The 17,237-nt window shown below is 40.8% G+C and overlaps 1 protein-coding gene and 1 long non-coding RNA gene across 7 annotated transcripts in view; one reads left to right on the top strand and one right to left on the bottom strand.

The window, feature by feature from the left end:
* The window catches only part of FARP1 (FERM, ARH/RhoGEF and pleckstrin domain protein 1), a 210,400-nt gene extending 195,011 nt beyond the window's left edge, over positions 1-15,389 (top strand). For 5 of the 6 annotated variants that reach the window (XM_069802435.1, XM_069802434.1, XM_069802433.1 and 2 more), the window contains exons 19-27: positions 1,491-1,621; positions 4,499-4,567; positions 6,443-6,532; positions 7,686-7,768; positions 8,130-8,242; positions 8,735-8,898; positions 11,338-11,445; positions 12,521-12,672; positions 13,806-15,389. In XM_069802435.1, coding sequence (XP_069658536.1) covers positions 1,491-1,621; positions 4,499-4,567; positions 6,443-6,532; positions 7,686-7,768; positions 8,130-8,242; positions 8,735-8,898; positions 11,338-11,445; positions 12,521-12,672; positions 13,806-13,887 — 992 coding nt within the window. In that variant the 3' untranslated portion in view covers positions 13,888-15,389. Of the gene's footprint in view, positions 1-1,490; positions 1,622-4,498; positions 4,568-6,442; positions 6,533-7,685; positions 7,769-8,129; positions 8,243-8,734; positions 8,899-10,300; positions 10,438-11,337; positions 11,446-12,520; positions 12,673-13,805 lie in introns of all 6 variants that reach the window. The other variant, XM_069802436.1, reaches the window with a different exon arrangement.
* LOC138689090 (uncharacterized) lies at positions 1,792-13,881 on the bottom strand. Its single transcript, XR_011327884.1, has 2 exons — positions 13,767-13,881; positions 1,792-5,483 (listed from the first exon to the last, which is right to left on the bottom strand). It is a non-coding gene; the product is annotated as an uncharacterized lncRNA (long non-coding RNA).
* Positions 15,390-17,237: the final 1,848 nt, after the last annotated feature.

Here is a 17,237-nt window from a genome sequence, read left to right as displayed (position 1 = left end):
ACCTGACCTGCAGCAATAGGAAATGCCAGAGGTCCGTGGCACCGAAGTGCTGTGGGACACGGATGTTTGCCTAAACGTAGCTCTGGCCTGAATGATCTCAAGGAACGCAGCGAGTAGTGCCTTCGTGTCTTTTAGCCAAGGCTAGATGATGAGGACGGTGTGTCCATTCCCACCTCCCCAGAGAGCGCAGCAGCTCTCGAAGTTTGATTCCTGCTCCACTTTTGAAATGGATACAAACACAGGATTCAGGGGTGAAAATAAGAGAGCATGAGAAGGACAGTGTGACTCAGAGACACCATCACTCTGGGATCTGTCTCTTACTAAGGTGTTTGCAGATTTTTGTTAAAGGTCAGAGCGTAAAGGAAGCAAAAAAAAATGGGAGATGTGGATGTGAATCCCAGCAGAGAACACAGATCTCCCACTAACAGGTGAATGAACTATGCACTGAGCATGATGTAAGAAGGAAGAAAGAACCACTGTTACTGTTCTCTTGACTATTTTTTTAACAGAATTGGCTGTAACTGCTCTTCTAGCACTAAAGTCAGTCAGTGTGTTTGGCCCATTCAGAGACTGCCTGTCCGTTCAGGGGTACCAAGGTTGGTGCTTACGTACACGGTGGCACAGGGAGCCAGTCCATGAGCTGATCCCCCAGAAAAGATCAAATGGTGAAGTGATTTTCAGCTTAGTTCTCCGAGTCGACTTACTGCGTTGTTGGCACAGCAAAAAGACAAGGAAAGCAGATCGGCAGCAGCCTGCACTTGATTTGGCTTCTGCTGCTGCAGCATGGGACTTCGTAGTGCCTGCTTCCTCCTGTATCCCACCTGATCCTTCTTCACACAGCAAAAATCCCCTATGACAATGGAGATTTGCCTTAGGAAATTCACTCCCAGGTTTTAAGTCACTCGTTGGTAGTGTCTTTGGAGAGAATGAAGTAGAGTCGTGATGCGACTCAGTGACGTGCAGCCCTTTTAGTTGCTCTCGTTGCTGGGACCGAGAGCAAACCCCAAGATTACTGTGTTTAACATCTGAAATGATACAATAAATGACACTGCCATTTCCTGGTGTTTTCAAATACAGACCTGACCCAGTGTGCTGCAGGGGGGGGGAAATTGTTTTTTTCTTTTTCAAGGATAGAGAAGATCCCTAGATTAACTGGAGATGTAGGAAGTTAAGTCCTTTAGGAGAACCCATTCATTGGTGCTCTGAATTTACTTGAGTATTCCTACAAAGTTCCTGTAGCTAAAATTAAGCAAACTTTTGGTTGAGGAAATAGACTGTTTCTTCATTACACTCCACCCTCTCCCCTCCACTCCCTAAGATGATGTCCAGAGTTTGTGTGGATTTTAGTCTGCCTGAGTAGCTTTACACTGTGAAGAAGGGTAACACAAGAAGGGTGATGCTCATAAGCTGGGTGCTGCAGACAAAAGCCATCTTTCTTTTTGAACATTCTTGTACATTTTTAATAAGCTTTTTATGTTTTGTCCATCTAGCTGCTTTGGCTGAGATTTCTGAAATGGTGGCTCAGCTCCATGGCAATATGATAAAGATGGAGAACTTCCAGAAGCTGCATGAACTCAAGAAAGACTTGATAGGCATAGACAATCTGGTGATCCCAGGAAGGGTAAGTAGCAGAGTTGTGATCAAGGTCTGATACAATTTCAGAGCATTAGGTACGTTTTAGAAACCTGTTTATTAGGAGCGGCTATGAAATTGCCTTTCCTCATATGAACCTTCTTCTCTCACCAAAAACTATCAAATATATACACAACAATACCATAGAAAACAGCAGCCTTTAAAGCGGGAAGAGGCAATCATCTTTATTACCTTTTTACTGATTTTATTAGGTTTATCTTATGTATAGATTTGGATGGTTGTAGGCAATTCCAAACATCTATTACAACAGAGGCAGTAAAAATGTATTTATCACAGCATTCAGAGCTTGAGCAGTTGCACATTTCCTCATTTCTTGCTGCCCTTTTTTTTTTTCCTTCTTTTTTTTTTTTTTTCCCCCCAACCGTTGATGCTAGAACTTGGCAGATTAAAGGAAAGTAAGACATTTGTACCCTTTCACGATGCCTAGCTTTGAAACTCATGGCCCTGGGGACAAGCAGTCTCTTTAGTCTACATGTAACATTAGGCAATAATTTTTGAGACAGTGTTGCCTTAAGTAAACACTTTTAATGTTAGGGTTTTTTTAAATGTTTTAATGTTATAAAAATACCAACATCTCTTTCTTAATTGTCATGCTTTTTTAAAAATGGAGGTTTAATTCAGAATAAATGAGCCTCAGTGTAATATTTGTAGCCTTTTTTACTTTTCTAGGTGCATGTATCTGTGCATGCAAACTTGAGAGTTGTCTGTTGAAGTAATTTCCTCCCCACTCCTTGACTTTTGTCTGTAATACACAAAACCAGTACTTGCAGCAACTGAAATGCTGGGGAAAATGCATCGCTAGACTATTCCCGCCCCATACGCATTTCTGGGAAACAGCTTGGAAAAAAAGATGAGTTTTGCATTGAACTGCAAATACGGCAGTGCTTGAACTTGCCCTGCAGCCCAGCCATCCAGCCCTGATGCGCTCCTGCAGGACGGCTGGACCACCGCCGGGCGAGAGCCGCAGCCGGGGGTCTGCTCGCCGTGCCGTGGCCGTGTCTAGTGCCACGGCAGGGTCGCGGCACAGAGGCAGCTTGCTGGGCTCTCTAGGGTCTAGTTTCATTTAAGGATTCAAACATTTAGAAAAAGGGGTTTGAAGTTGATGTGCCATTGGGAAGGCAGTGCCAAGCAGAGGTATTTCTGGATTTGTGGCTGTTCCCCGCTCCCTCGCTTTGCCTCTTCCCTGTCTCCCAGGCTTACGCCTCCTTCCAGTGATCCACAGACCGTTCACTTCCTTGGCAAGCCCCTCAGGATATTTCACAGCCCGTGCACATCTCTTATCACATGAAATTAAGTGCTGTCATCGGGTGTTCCTGCTACCCTATTCTATTTAAAGACAGAGCAGTCTTCCTGTCCTAGGAAGTTCAAGAAACAGGCAGACGGGGCAGAGGTGGTTTGCCTGCCAAGGCAAAAAGCATTGGCCACCATGCTCTGGCGCAAGCCCAAGATGTTGCTGCTTCCAGCTGCTCTTCTGGCTCCAATTGAAGTCCCTGCCCCGGTGCAGGGCCAGGCTGGGAGGCAAATGCCACCGTCACCCATGGCTGGGTTTACGTGAGCTCCGTGTCCCAGAGGAGAAGTCTCGTGTTAGGCCGGTGATTCAGCTGTCCTAAAAGAGGCTGTAGGTGGCCATCCTCTTCACGTCGTCCCGGACTGGGGTCTCTGCCGCCACGCAGCAGGTTCCTATACTGGGTGTTAAAACATGCCGTGGTCACTTGCGCTTGCAGATTGCAATGACCTGCAGCTCTTGATTCGTGTGTTGGCACAGCACTTGCCATGGCGGTGCTAAGCCTGCTAGTGACTATTAGGTGGTACTGTATAAATAGTAATTATGATTAATGTTCTTTGGTAGCCAGCAACAGCTTCCAGTGGCCTCTCTGGTAACGTGGGCATACCATGATATAGGGATAACCACCTCTAGTCACTTTTTCCACCACTTAGCCCTTACGGGATTCAGGTGGGGGGACTGGACACATCACAGCAACCCTAAGGCGACCAGAGTGTCTCTCCGAACAGATTAATCTTAGCCAATTTATTCCTAAGCTGCAGGTGATTCTGATGCTTTATATGCCTTTTACATGCACAATTATGAGTAGAATGGCCGTAGAAAGACTGTAATAAATAAATATAAACCTCTTGGCAGAAGCTCGAGGGAGCGACTGAAAAATGATATTTTCATGGATTTCAGATAAGTGGAGGGGTGAGTTATGGTATAGTTCACAGTAAGCCCAGGAAATCAAGCATTTTGAAAGGTTCAGATGTGGTACTTTTCCTTTAATTCCATCCCTAAACATTCTTGAACAGTTTGATCTGAATTAATGGACTGTATTATATGACATGGATGGTACTAGGATAACTCACACTGCCAGACAAATTTCCTTCTTCTACTGCTGCTGATGTTGATTTGTGTAGCTGATTTTACTTCTCAGTGAAGAGCTATGTATGCCATATGCACAACAGAAGCTTACCAGTGGCTAACCACTAACACACAGGCCAACTTATCATTAGTTTTTACATCATTTGTATCATGAAAAATACTCATTCAAAACTGATGAAAGAGGGAGCTCTCTGAAGGAATCAATGTTAGGTAAAGAATATTTTGCTTAGCTGAATTTTCTTAAAATGAAAGAAAGACTATGAAGGAGTTTGTCCTAAAGATAGTTACAAATGGAAATAAATTATCCCATAAATAAGACTTTTAACATATTTAATAAAGAAAATAAAAAGTCTTGGTGACTGATAGGCAAGTCAGTCCTATGACCAGGTAGTCATATTTATGTTTGCATAATAAAAACTCATCATTGTTTTTGCAGAAGATACATATTTGTTTTGTATTTGTTTCCCACAGGAGTTCATTCGACTGGGTAGTCTTAGTAAGTTGTCTGGAAAAGGTTTACAGCAACGGATGTTCTTTCTGGTAAGCAAGAAGACAGTTTTTCTTTAAATAACAAAATGTAACTATAGGCAACTATTAGACATACAGTTAGACTTGAACTGTGAATTACGGTATTTTTAAACAGCCTTATTTAAGTTAACATAATACATCACCTGTATTATGTATGTAATGCATCATAATACCTCCTAGCACATTGTCTTAAATAGAAGCAGAGTTGTTATACAATGAAAAGTGGCACCAGGATTAGTGATCATATCCAGAAAAGAGGATAAAGAGTAACTCCTGGTGGTATGAACGATAATCCACATAACACTCTCGGGACACATTACAGAACCAAGTTTCTCCACAAAGCATCCAGTTTCAGCCCACGAGTGTGCAGCATGTTGATGGACCTGCCTTTACCTGGAGGTACATTTTGTAGCTCTTGCACTAGGAAAGGTTATTTCCTCCCAACATCACTCAGCATTTTCAGGTTACGGTGATCCCACTCGGTCTCCGATCCACAAAAGCCAACCAGATGGTTCTTCCTCTCTCCTTCTTCCCAGCCAGCTGACTTTGTCCCAAGCTCCCCATCCTGCTGCTGCTGAGCCCTTGGTGCTGGGGCACTGGGACCCCCTGCAGAGTGCATAGATTTTCTAGTCCAGTGTTACAGGGCAAAACATTAACGAGTCAGTGCAGTATGGCAGGAACGTATCCTTGGCTTCTTGTCTGCAAAAGGTGAAGACAGTGGGTGTGTAGAAAAGCTTGTGAGTGTGCTAGGTTTTACAAGTTGTTTGACATTTAATCTTTCAAATGAGCCAAAGGTGTAACCGCTGAATCTACTTGAGTAGGATTATCCTCTGCTTTTAAAGGCACTGAAGAGGAAGCCTTATGAATATTGTGCATATTTTCTTGTATACTACCATTCTTGTTACCGGATGGTGCATCGATATTATACCTGTATAAAACATGAAAAAGTTGAGACTAGACTCTCAAGTCAGTTGCTCACGCTGTCAAAGAAGTCTTTGGTCTGTCTCAAGCACTGGAATCTTTTTGGAGATAAAATCCTGGGTCAGTATTCTGGGACTCTGAATACATGTGTAATCATTGGCAAAATTAAATCCCCCTCTAGTGGCTGATCCATACAGCTTCATGGATTATTGCTGTTGGATTGTAGTCGTCTGTGGTGGGAGCTCTGTTTCACACCACAGAGTATGATTTTCCTGATGCATCTGTCTGGTTTGAGAAAAACATCCTTTGACCCAGGTGGCACATTGAAAATACACCATTTGTTTTATGGCAACAAAATGCAGGCATTTGACGTGCTTTTGACAACTGGTGTTACATGCAGGAAGCTCTACAAATTGAGATACTCGGTCTCTTCACCTTGATGTTTCTAACTTAAATCCATCAACCTTAAAACAGGTCTCCCAGCTTCCTTCTGAATATGGGGAGTAAAAGATAGCCACTTACTTTGTAAGAGTTAAGTTGGACACATCTCTCGGGCCTGTTTGCTTATCTTTCCACACAAATGAGAAGAAAATATTGGTGAAACACACTTTATCTTGCATAGCTTCAGAGTGTGAAACGTTCTACTTGGTTTCACTGCTGTTGTGGCTTGTTAGTTCTGACCCAGAGATCACAAAGGGAATATTAGAAGGCATCAGAAGATATCCAGTGGAAAATGATGGGAACATGTCTGAGACTAGCTGGGAAGGAAGGCAGGGAAAATAACAGGTGCTAAGACTAGGTGCTGGAGTGTTGCAGAAGCCAGTATTTTGGATTCATGCATTAGGACTGCCACATAAATAGTCAGCCAGTACTGGCTAACTTTCTTGTATTTACCATTCTGATGGGTTTTTTTCTACGTACATACATGCCAACAAAATTCTAATAATGCTTATTCTTGCTTTTTAGTTCAACGATATCTTGTTGTACACAAGTAGAGGCCTGACAGCATCGAATCAGTTTAAAGTCCACGGGCATCTTCCACTGTATGGCATGACAGTAAGTATTGTGAGAACTTAAGGTATTCATGCTTAAATGGCCATTTCTGGACCCATCTTAATTGCTTGATGAGTTTCTGCTGGAGTGAAAGCAGGAGCAAAGGGCTATTCTCTGATTCAGAGAAGTTGTGGTTACGTTCTACAGTGCCTGATGGGGCTGTGTTGGGTTTGGCATGTGTTCATGCAGCCTTCTACACAAAGGTGATTATATAGCAGAAGGGGGGGGGGGCATTTTGGGGGGCAGCTTCCTCATAATGTAAACTTCCCGTGAGATGGGTTCTTTATTTTTTTAAAACCGTAAATTTAACCATGATTCTTGCAAGTAATTCATCACCAATTGCTTATAGACACACTGTGCAAGGAAAGTAAACAGTAGCAACAATCTAATTTCTATATTAAAAAAAAAAACATTTCCTAATGTTTTCAGCTCTGTATCTTAAAGCCAAAGTAGTGGGAAACTAGCAGCAATACGTCGTTTGGAGCTCTTGTTGCAATTCCTCTGGAAAACAGCCAATCTGAGCCAATCGCACCTGGTTACCTCTTCTTACATAATTTCAAAAATATTTTTGCTAGTTTCAAAACACTTGCATTCCCCCCTCATTATTTTCATTGGAACTTCTCATGGGTTTGTATCTGCTCTGTACTGTTTTCCTGAGAATTGAGTTAGATAATCACTACCACAGTAACTGAATTTCTCTAAACACCTGCAAGGCTTCAAGCTTTATCTAGCATTTCTAGGAATCTACTCAATTATTGACGTCCATTTGGTGTGGACTTGTTCACAACAGAACTGTGTTATGCTGCAGTGTCCAGAGCACTCCCAGCCATATACATATCCTTTTGTATGATGAGTCACTCTTCTGATAAAAGTACCACTGTTTTCCTTTTTTTTTTTTTTTTTTTTTTTTTTTTTTTTTACACAAAGCAGACAAAGCCATGCTTTTGGTTTAGGAGGTAATTGCAGAACTTACTGTTTTTCCAACTTGCAAGCCAAGCCACCATCTTTTTCTCAATACCTAGCTCAAAATTGCCGTTTGTGAACATTGCTCTTAGTTTTCTTTTCCCCAGTGGTAAAAGCTTGTTCAGTTTGCTGTTTCACCTTAAGAAATATGTACTTCCTGCAATCTGACTGCATTTGGGCTTTTATCTCTCAGATAGAAGAAAGTGAAGAGGAATGGGGTGTTCCTCATTGTCTAACACTACGAGGTCAACACCAGTCCATCGTTGTTGCTGCAAGGTAATTCAGTGGAGACAACAGACACATATAAACTGTATTTCTGTGCAGCTTTCACAGTGGGACAGATAGAAAAGCAGAGAGGCATCATTTTGTTTGGATTTGCTCCTGAAACAATTTCAAAGCTATATTCTTTTGTGAAAGCCACCTGGGAAAAAAAAAAAAAGGTTGAGTAGTTGAATGGGACAAAATAGAGTAGCAATTGTGCAAGTCAGAAGGAAAACTAAGTTATTAGGAAAAAAACCTAGCATCTTGTGTCTTTATTTATTTATTTAAATTAAAAGTAAGCTCAGCTTGTGACTATTTCTTAGAGTTTGCTTTCAGCCTGTGTGAAAGTGAATAAAACCTGAATTGTCATTTTTAGTACCCGCGCTGAAATGGACAAATGGACTGAGGACATTCAGATGGCAATAGACCTGGCAGAGAAAAGCAGTGGCCCTGCCCCAGAGTTACTGGCTAGCAGCCCACCTGACAATAGTAAGTAAATGCTAGAGAGCAGGTTTTACTCACTTTCGTCAGTATGATTGGTGACTGCTTCTAAGCAAAGTCGTGAAGAATGCTGGCCACAGGTCGAACTGATACATTTGAAGTTGATTTATATATGCATATAGATTTATATATGTGGCATTTTAATGTTCTTGTTGACGGTAGCAGAAAGTTTCACTGAATAGAGAAGTGACTTAAATAGTTCCTGGAATCATTACGCTTAAAAAGATTTGGGCAGTGCCTGTCCCTTGGAAGGTATTAAAAGCACCAAGAAAGCATGGTAGTTAGTCTTTGATTCTAACATTTGCAGAAACGTGTAAAAAAAAAAAAAATAATCTACTTAGCATCTGCACAAAATTATTTCTAAAAGCGTGTTTTAAAATTAGTTCACAATATTGTGGACAGAATTTATTTGTTTAATTTTTCCAATTATATATGTTGTTGCATAGAGGAAGAAAGATGCTTTTTCCCTGCATTTCATAGAGTCTCCTGATGAAACTACTGTAGACCAGGAATCTGAGGACGACCTCAGTGCATCCCGCACCTCACTCGAACGTCAGTCACCACACCGTGGCAACACTACGGTGCACGTCTGCTGGCACAGAAATACCAGTGTTTCAATGATCGACTTTAGTATTGCTGTGGAGGTATCTGCCTCAGAACGATCTGAACTGCAGCTCCCGACTCGCTCTTGAATGACAATTTCCTTTTTGCTCCTCTTTAATAAGTGCACTATTCCATTGTCTCCTCCTGGGGAAGTTTCAGGCACACCTATTAAACTGACTCCCAGATCCTCAAACGATGGCATAAACCATCAGTCAGGAAACACGTACCTGCTCCCTTAGTGCATCTTTGTAAAATCAGTTAGAGCGGTAATTTTCATAGAACTAACTGTCCAAAAAAAACGCTGATGCCCTTTCAAATTTAAAGCAGGTCAAACTGTCTTAATGCTTTCAGTTACAGAGGCATTAAGTCATTGCTCGAGCTGAAAGGATATTGTCTTTAGCTGCTGCAGCCAGAGTTTTAATTATGTGTATTACTAACGTACTTTCTTTACCTAGCCATCTTTTCTGGAACTTTGTCTCATTGCTCAGTGTCATCTGCTTTTTCTTTATTTGCATTTTCCACCTCAAAATAAGAATCCTTTTTCCCCCCCGATCACAGCTAAGCCAATTTGATACACATTTGTTAATTGTGTACTCAACAGACGAGATGCAGACATTGACTTTTCAAAGATTAAAATGAAAGAAGCCTAGTCCAGTGTAGGTTTTAGGATGAGGTGGTAAGCAGGCTTAGGAGTTCTTCCTTCACCCAAGCCAGTCTCCAAGTACTTTAACAGTCCTCATCAAATGGAAATTTATGGTCAATGAAATGGTAAAAGGAATCTTAAAGCTGAGTCGACTTGGGCTCACAAGGCAGCTCTCAGACATCAGGCCACCGTGGCTCTAGAGATGTATGGATGCAGAACGTAGAGATGCAAGGACACACCGTATTCATAGTTCGTGTAACTGCCTCTGTTTTTAAACAGAAGGTGAGTTTATTGTTGAAATATGACAAAGAAAATTATTCTGTACTAGAAAGCACTAACTACAGAGCCTCATTTTGATCCCAAGGAGGTGGATTTTCTGCTCTTTATACCCTTATATCCTGCAAGGGAGGAATAGTTCAGCACAGAACAAGGTCTTGTATTTTTCCCTAAAGCAGTTAGGGAATAAGCAGGGGCTTCTTATAAATAGATACAAAACTTAAACCAGTGACTAATTCTAACACTTAACACATTTAGTTAGGCAAATCTTTTGGTCTGAGATCAGTGCTCATTCTTCCTTATTTTCGTTCCTTCCCATCCCTCAAATGAATGCAAGCAAAGCAGCGAAGACCAAACACACCTTGGAAACATACGTTGTTCTGTGAAAACATCTTCAGCTCCACTGCTGTTCCATGCGTGGCAGGTTACGCTCATGCTCACATCATTCTGTTGGTGGCTCTCACTTCAGCATTATCGTTTATTTTCTTTGTGTCTCTCCCTCCTTTCTGTCTCTCTCGTGGTAGAAGATCCTCTCTCTGTCAGTGACTGTACTTCCCTACCTGCTGGACTGATCAGTGATCAGCGGCCTGTTTCCATTTCATATGTCTGCTGGTACCGAATGCAAAGCCTGTCCTTTTATGATATCCTCCAGAGTAATGAGGTAACAGAAAATTAAGGAGTACACCTGTAATTTAGGGCAAGGAGGCAGCAGTCCAGATATCAGAGAATGGGATGATTTAAAGCAAAGGCTTTAATGTATATCCAAGACTGGTGAAAACAGAACGTTTTCAAGAATATTTCATTTGTAGTAGATACATTAGGACCACCAGACTTTGACTATTAAGCTTTACAGATTATATAACGCAGAAGCTAATCACTTAATGAGAATGATGTAAACAGCTATTTTGATCGAGGTGAGAGCCCTTACAAGGAATGGGAAATAATTACTAATTCACTGAGAACTCCCCTTCATTTGCAAGGCACAATGATACTGGACTTTCACATCTTCACTACGTGAAGAGTGGTTTCTACTGCCAGCTGTTAAATACTTGTACTTGGTTACGGCTTCCTCCTTGTTTTTGTTAAAATATCCAAAATCCAGTTAAGAATAAGATCAACAGTCCTTGCTTTTGAAATCTTTGAAAAGTTACCATGTGAACTCACCGGGTACTGAGCACTCAATCTCTATCTGCAATTCTAAAGTATGTCATAACTTTCCTTTACATCACAAATTCATGTCAGACTTTCTGTTTCCATTATTCAATTTAAGTATCATTTGAAAAGAACAAAGGCAGACTAGGATAACAAGACTGATGTTTAGTAATATATTACTGAAAGCCACCTCAATTAAAAAAAAAAAGTGTAGTAGCTTGAAGTTTTTGCAAGTACCCAGCTACAAACAAAAAAAAGCTACATGAAGTACTACTTAGTAGTAGAAAGTACGTCCATTCAACCAAAACATTTTCACATACAACCAGATAAAAGCAGATAATTTTTCTTACGATAATTAAACTGCAGGTACCTTTCACTGTTTTATTTGGCTACTTTTGATCTGTTTCAGAACCAGCTGTCTGGAAATCTCCTAAGAAAATTCAAAAACAGCAACGGGTGGCAGAAGCTTTGGGTGGTGTTCACCAACTTTTGTATGTTCTTCTATAAATCGCACCAGGTAACAGACTGCACAAGTGTGTGTGGCTGGAGAAGACCTTTTGTTTTTTCAAAGCGGTAGCAGAGATAAAAGCGGACATCGGTCACAGATGGCATAGGTGGGATAAGTGTGTGTGCTGGTCACAGCTACACAGCCTTTACTGCTGCTGGAACATGGGGCAGAGCCTGTTCTCAGTCTGCTCCCTTGTCAATTGAGGAACACGTGCTTGTTTCCTAAAATTTGGACAGTCACAGTACATATCCCTAAAAAGTACAACAGATAGCACTGCTGCTCAGAAATTGTGGTGCGAGTTTAAACAAGAGTTTTCTCTTGTACACATTCTGAGATTATTACAATAAAAAATTTAATAGTGACTTACAAATTTTGTTTACCATTACTAATGCTTAAGTAAGTCAAACAAGAGAGAACAGTGGCCAATGATTAATCCATCTGAGCAAACATCCCACTGCAAAAGTAGGGGGCTTTCTGTCTAGAATCTGTTGGACTTTGGAATCTCTGTGTTTGAGCACAAAATAATTCTAATTGCTACGTTGTCCTTTCATTGCTATAGAAATCCCTAACAATAGGGTTTCTGCACTAAAGAAAAGAATGAATTGTAGGATATTCTACTCATAAGTGGGATAAAGAAATGATTTGTTCATACGTGCCATGCCGTGAAGTGAAAGGACTTAAGCAATGCATGCTGCAGGGTGGCTGGTACATTTCTAAAGGAGTAGGTGTTTGCAAGCCTGGGATGAACATACGTGGTGCCCTGCCAAGGCCAGATGATGGAGCTTTATGTTCGTTAATTTGAAAGTAGTGAAAAGTCCAAGATTTCAGACAACTTTATGAGGAAATCCCGATAGGATCAGTCTGCAGCAGACCCTTACGAGAAGCATCTATAAAGATCGGCCAGCTGAAACTACCAGATAATTAAGTTCATCGCGATTGCATAAAGCTGGTATTTTTTTCCATGTGCATGTGGAAACACGATGATGACCTTTAAATGAGTGTGTATCTATCTTCCATTTTACTTATGTGCTCTCTTTACTTAAGGGCATTTGATCTCACAGCATTTTCCATCATTTCTTTTCAGGACAATCATCCTTTAGCCAGCCTTCCTTTATTGGGATATTCCCTTACCATTCCTTCCGAATCTGAAAACATTCACAAAGATTATGTGTTCAAGCTACATTTCAAATCCCACGTGTACTACTTCAGGGCTGAAAGTGAATACACATTTGAAAGGTAAGTCAGCCTTCTGTGAGAGGGAATTTTGTTAAATTCCAGGGTATTTTTCCAAACGAGGTTAGTAGGTGCAAAATTTAGTAAATTGATTCAGTAATATGGGCAAGTAGTGCAGCACAACTAGAGAAAGAACCCTTTAAAATTTTAAAAGAAATTTTACACCTGATAATGCTAGAAACCAAGGGGTTGGTTTTGATAATGTGGTAGCTGTAATAGTAATCACTACACAACCTGTGCAGGAATTATCTGGTCAAAATTGGTCAGGCTGGCTGCACAGGGAGCTCTATGTCTCAGACTTCAGGAAGCATGTAAACAGATCCCAGGACTTTTCAGAATAACTTCACTCCCTCTAGGACAACTAGACAGAAAATCCACACCTGAAATAAAATTCTAATTTTTCACAGAAGCGGCTGTTCTTACTATGTATTTATGCCACTTCAACATGTAACTTTCACACCTCCCACTGAATTTCAGACACAGAGAGCGCTAGGAAACAGGCACTACTCCTCCTAAATTGTGGTTTGACATTGTTCATACTGGGAACTAATTTAGCTTTTTTATATGAAGCATTAACATGTCAAAAATCTTAATGTCCTCTGTTATTGAAGAAAGCTATTATTAGCCATGTCAGTCTAAAACTATAAATAAGGCAAATTGTGGGAAAGAGGTGATTAAATAAGGGAGTAGAATAGGAAAAACACAAAAGCCCTTTCTCAGTTCGAGGAAAAAGAAGTAGGAACTGCAGCTAAGTTACATTTTTTCACTCTAGAATGAAGAGTTTGGTCTCAACTGCTCATCACTTGGATCATCTAGGGGGGGAAAAAAAAAAAAAAGAAAGAGAGATTTGGTGTCTGCAGAACAAGTAAAACCACTACTAAGTTCATGAATTTTGGGTCCTGTCCCCTATGTTTATCCTCTCTAAACCTCCCTTCATATATGCATTTGGCAGTCATTTGGATCTAGAGCCTCTTGACTTCAGATAGACTTAGGAGTAGAGTAGCAAGCAAGATGCTCCTGTAGGCACTGACAATAAAACTGTGTACAACTAACAGCACAGACTGTATCTTTCAAGAAATTCTTTCTTAGGAACTGACCGTTCTTTTGTTCATGTGTCTCCTCGTGCCTCCTCACAGATGGATGGAAGTGATCCGAAGTGCCACCAGCTCTGCCTCACGCACTCGAGCTCTGAGTCATAAAGAGCCTCACGCCTATTGATGGCTAAACAAGCCGCCGTGTTGATTGTCCAGCAGCTGCTGATTTTCTAGAGGACATTTGAAACTCTTTTCTCCCTCCAAGTTTAGTAAAACTTACTATTTGGTAAAAGAAAAGAAAAAAATAAGTATGGTTTTGCAGACGCTTTCACAATTCCTCAGCAAAACTGTTTAAGTTCTCCGTATGTTCAAACTAGCTTACCATCATCCCAGTGGCTGCAGTTTGTTTCATGTCTTGTATTTTGTCATTCTGTGCTGTTTTTAGCTTGTGCCAGTATTAAAATATTGTCCTTATTAGAGTGCCAAATGCCAAAAGACATTTTGTTGCCTCAAGGATTGCACCTAAAAAAAAAAAAAAAAATGACTTCACAATCTGAAAACTTTCTCCTCTGAGGCAAACACTATTTCTTCTCTTTTCATAAAAATATATTATTTTTTTTTACCATGTTAATCTGTAGACTGCTGGATTTTTAAATGTAGATGGACTTTCACAGTATAGAATATAATTATATATACAGCAAGCAGTCTCACAGGAATGAGATAACTTTCAGATTTCATTTTTTTCCCGGTCTTTCTACATTTAATCAGCAAGGAATTACTAATTTTCTGTCTTAAAGAAACAGTTTACAGCTCATTCTCATTTCCCTTTGGGGTTACAAATCCATGTGGTATAAATAAAGTATAGGATCCTTATCTAACAATTTTCTTGGTGCAAGTTGACCAAATTGTTCATCTGTTGGCTTTGAAAAGTGAATACTACTTGCAAGATGAAAAAATTTTAAAATAATCCAGTGCAATATTATTTGGGCTGTTAATGTACTGTGAATGGTATGTACAAGAAGAAATTAAAGGCTGTGGTGACATTCTGCTTTTTGTTTTACAAACTTGAAAGAAAACCTGTATGCTACGAGAACCGCAGCTCTGTGATTAATTTGTAGAGTGTTTTGGTAACTAAATTGCTATAAGCTGGGGGTACACCTGAAGCCCCAAGTTTTCATCCTGCCCGCTACACACCTTTCAGCTTCTTGTTGGCATTTCAGCCTCTCCCTCTCCCCCCAGTGCTCAGTACACAGAGAGCGACAGATGCAACCAGCAGCAGGAACAGCCATTCCGTATGCCTGGCTTTGACCTTCGCTAACGCTGTACTTCGGGTAAGCTATTGGCCCACTCAGAAGGTTGGCAGCACTAAGTCTACTATTGCTTAGATGCTTTTCTTTGATGAAATGAAGAAACATTTCCTCACAAGGGTGACATAAAACTTCCATTAACAGAAGCTCAACATGCTGGAAACACATCTGTCCCTGTTACAGGCCTTTGAGGAAACAGTGCTAGGCAGAGGGGGCCTGAATATAGATATGGGGAATGAAGCTGGGACAATTCTACCCCTCGTTTTTCTTTGTCTAGCTATTCACTTTGTTAACGGCTTACCTATGTGCGATGTATAAAATGGCTTACAGCTTTGCTCACAACAAAAGGGAATAAAATACCTCACAATACTATTACATATAGTGCTGTTTCAAGACAGTGAAGCCTTCTTTCTGTCGTCCCCCCCCCCCGCCCCCCACCCTGCATCCCAAAGAGATACATACATACCTCTCTCTCTCTCTCCATCCAAAAAGAGGATAAGCAGGAGTCCCCATGGCCAAATCCAAGCCACCCTGACAAAGGGAAACAAGTAATTCAGTATGCTTCCTGCAGCTGCGTGGGAACCTTCAAACCCCTGGGCAGGTAACTTGTTGCAGTTGCTCTTTTCCTTGGCTGTTTCCCCTGGCTATCAGTATGGATGTAGTAATCACATCTACCCTACAGCATCGCCTCTAGCCGTTTATGACATGATGAAGGACAAACTTAGAAAGTCAGTAGGAAAATCTGAAGAACTTTTTCCCAGTTGCGGATCCCACAGGCTCATCCGATCCAAGCCAGGGACCCTGCGCTGTAGGGCCAAAGCAAGTAAATTCAGCAGCCTCAGCGAACCAATAATGTACAGGAACTATAGTCCTTCACGGCTGACCAGGAAAAGGAACAGTGATCTTTACAATGACTTAAAGGCCAAATAACTCAGCATAGATTAACACTAATCCACAGCAGCCTGCGGGCTTGGGAAAACAAAGCTGAAGAAGCAACAATGCACTGGTGCTATTAGGTGCAGTAAAGGGCTACAGACCTTACCCCCCCACACCCCAAAACATCATTACTGAGCTGTAAAACAGTATCTATCTGTAGCGACTTACAAGCTCTACTTCCGCATCAGAACAGTAAGGAAATCCAAGCCACCATCAATGTACTAATTAATAGCTCCACTCTACAATTTTAAGATTACCTGCAACTATGTAAATATTTATGTAATTCCTATCCAACCCTCCCCTTCCTCCCAAGCCATGCTAAGATCCTTCCTTTGGGTTTTTAGGGGAGGCAAGGGAAATGGGACAACTGCTGGCTACTGAATATGCATTTTTACATATAGGAAAGCTTTTCTCTTAAATGAACTGGTGAAAAGTTAGGGAATACTTAACTATTACATCTATTGCAGGAGCCTATGCTCCATACTGCTACAAGTTCAGCTACCAATGACTGCTAGGTCCCTACATTGTCCTTTGCAATTGTAACAGTAAAAAGGTATTTTGGGGGTTTTTTTAAATGGAAATTATATTGAGAGGCATGCCCTTAATTCAGCTAAAATTGAATTTTATTTTAGATCACTGGGGCTCGTGGGATTCAATCTTTATTCATGTTATCTGCTCCAGTAGTATATTCTGAGCTCTCAAAAGAAAGGCTTTTATTTACATTCCTGAAATCCAGTAACACCTTTTCTAGGTATGTTTCATTTATCATGACAGCAGCAGAGACCTAGTTAGGCTGTGGATGCAAATTCGGTGCATCCACCTGATTTATCATTCAGCGTTTTCACCTTTTTGTATTTTTTCTACAGAAAAGAGATTTTAAGTAAGATTTTTTTTTTTTCCTTTCTTTACCAGTGTGATTTATTTTTTTTTTAAATGGAACTGGTCGAACTGCTGTCATTTAAACAGAAGTACATTTATCAGCATTCTTCTAGTTCTTAGGTTAACCCAAAACTGAAATCATGGCAAGAGAGTAAAAGCGACTGTCTTGACAGTCGTATCGTACAATCAGTTGAAGTTTATGTGTGTGAATAAAACAACTCGTGGTTTACTAGAAAGCCGTAATACATAACCACTTACTTACTTTTAACCGTGACATCATACTGCTGTCCATCTTGAGCAAGGCAAGGAGACGCGCAGGGTCACTGTGTGCCAGGTTAGTAGCCATGACTAAATACACCGTTCTCGTGTTTCAGCAGCGGGAAAAACCCTCAAACTCGTCACTCCAAGAGAT

Source organism: Haliaeetus albicilla, chromosome 15 (genome assembly GCF_947461875.1).
Source record: "Haliaeetus albicilla chromosome 15, bHalAlb1.1, whole genome shotgun sequence".
NCBI lineage: Eukaryota > Metazoa > Chordata > Aves > Accipitriformes > Accipitridae > Haliaeetus > Haliaeetus albicilla.
Note: the sequence above shows the minus strand (reverse complement) of the source record. Positions and strands in the feature narration are given on the sequence as shown.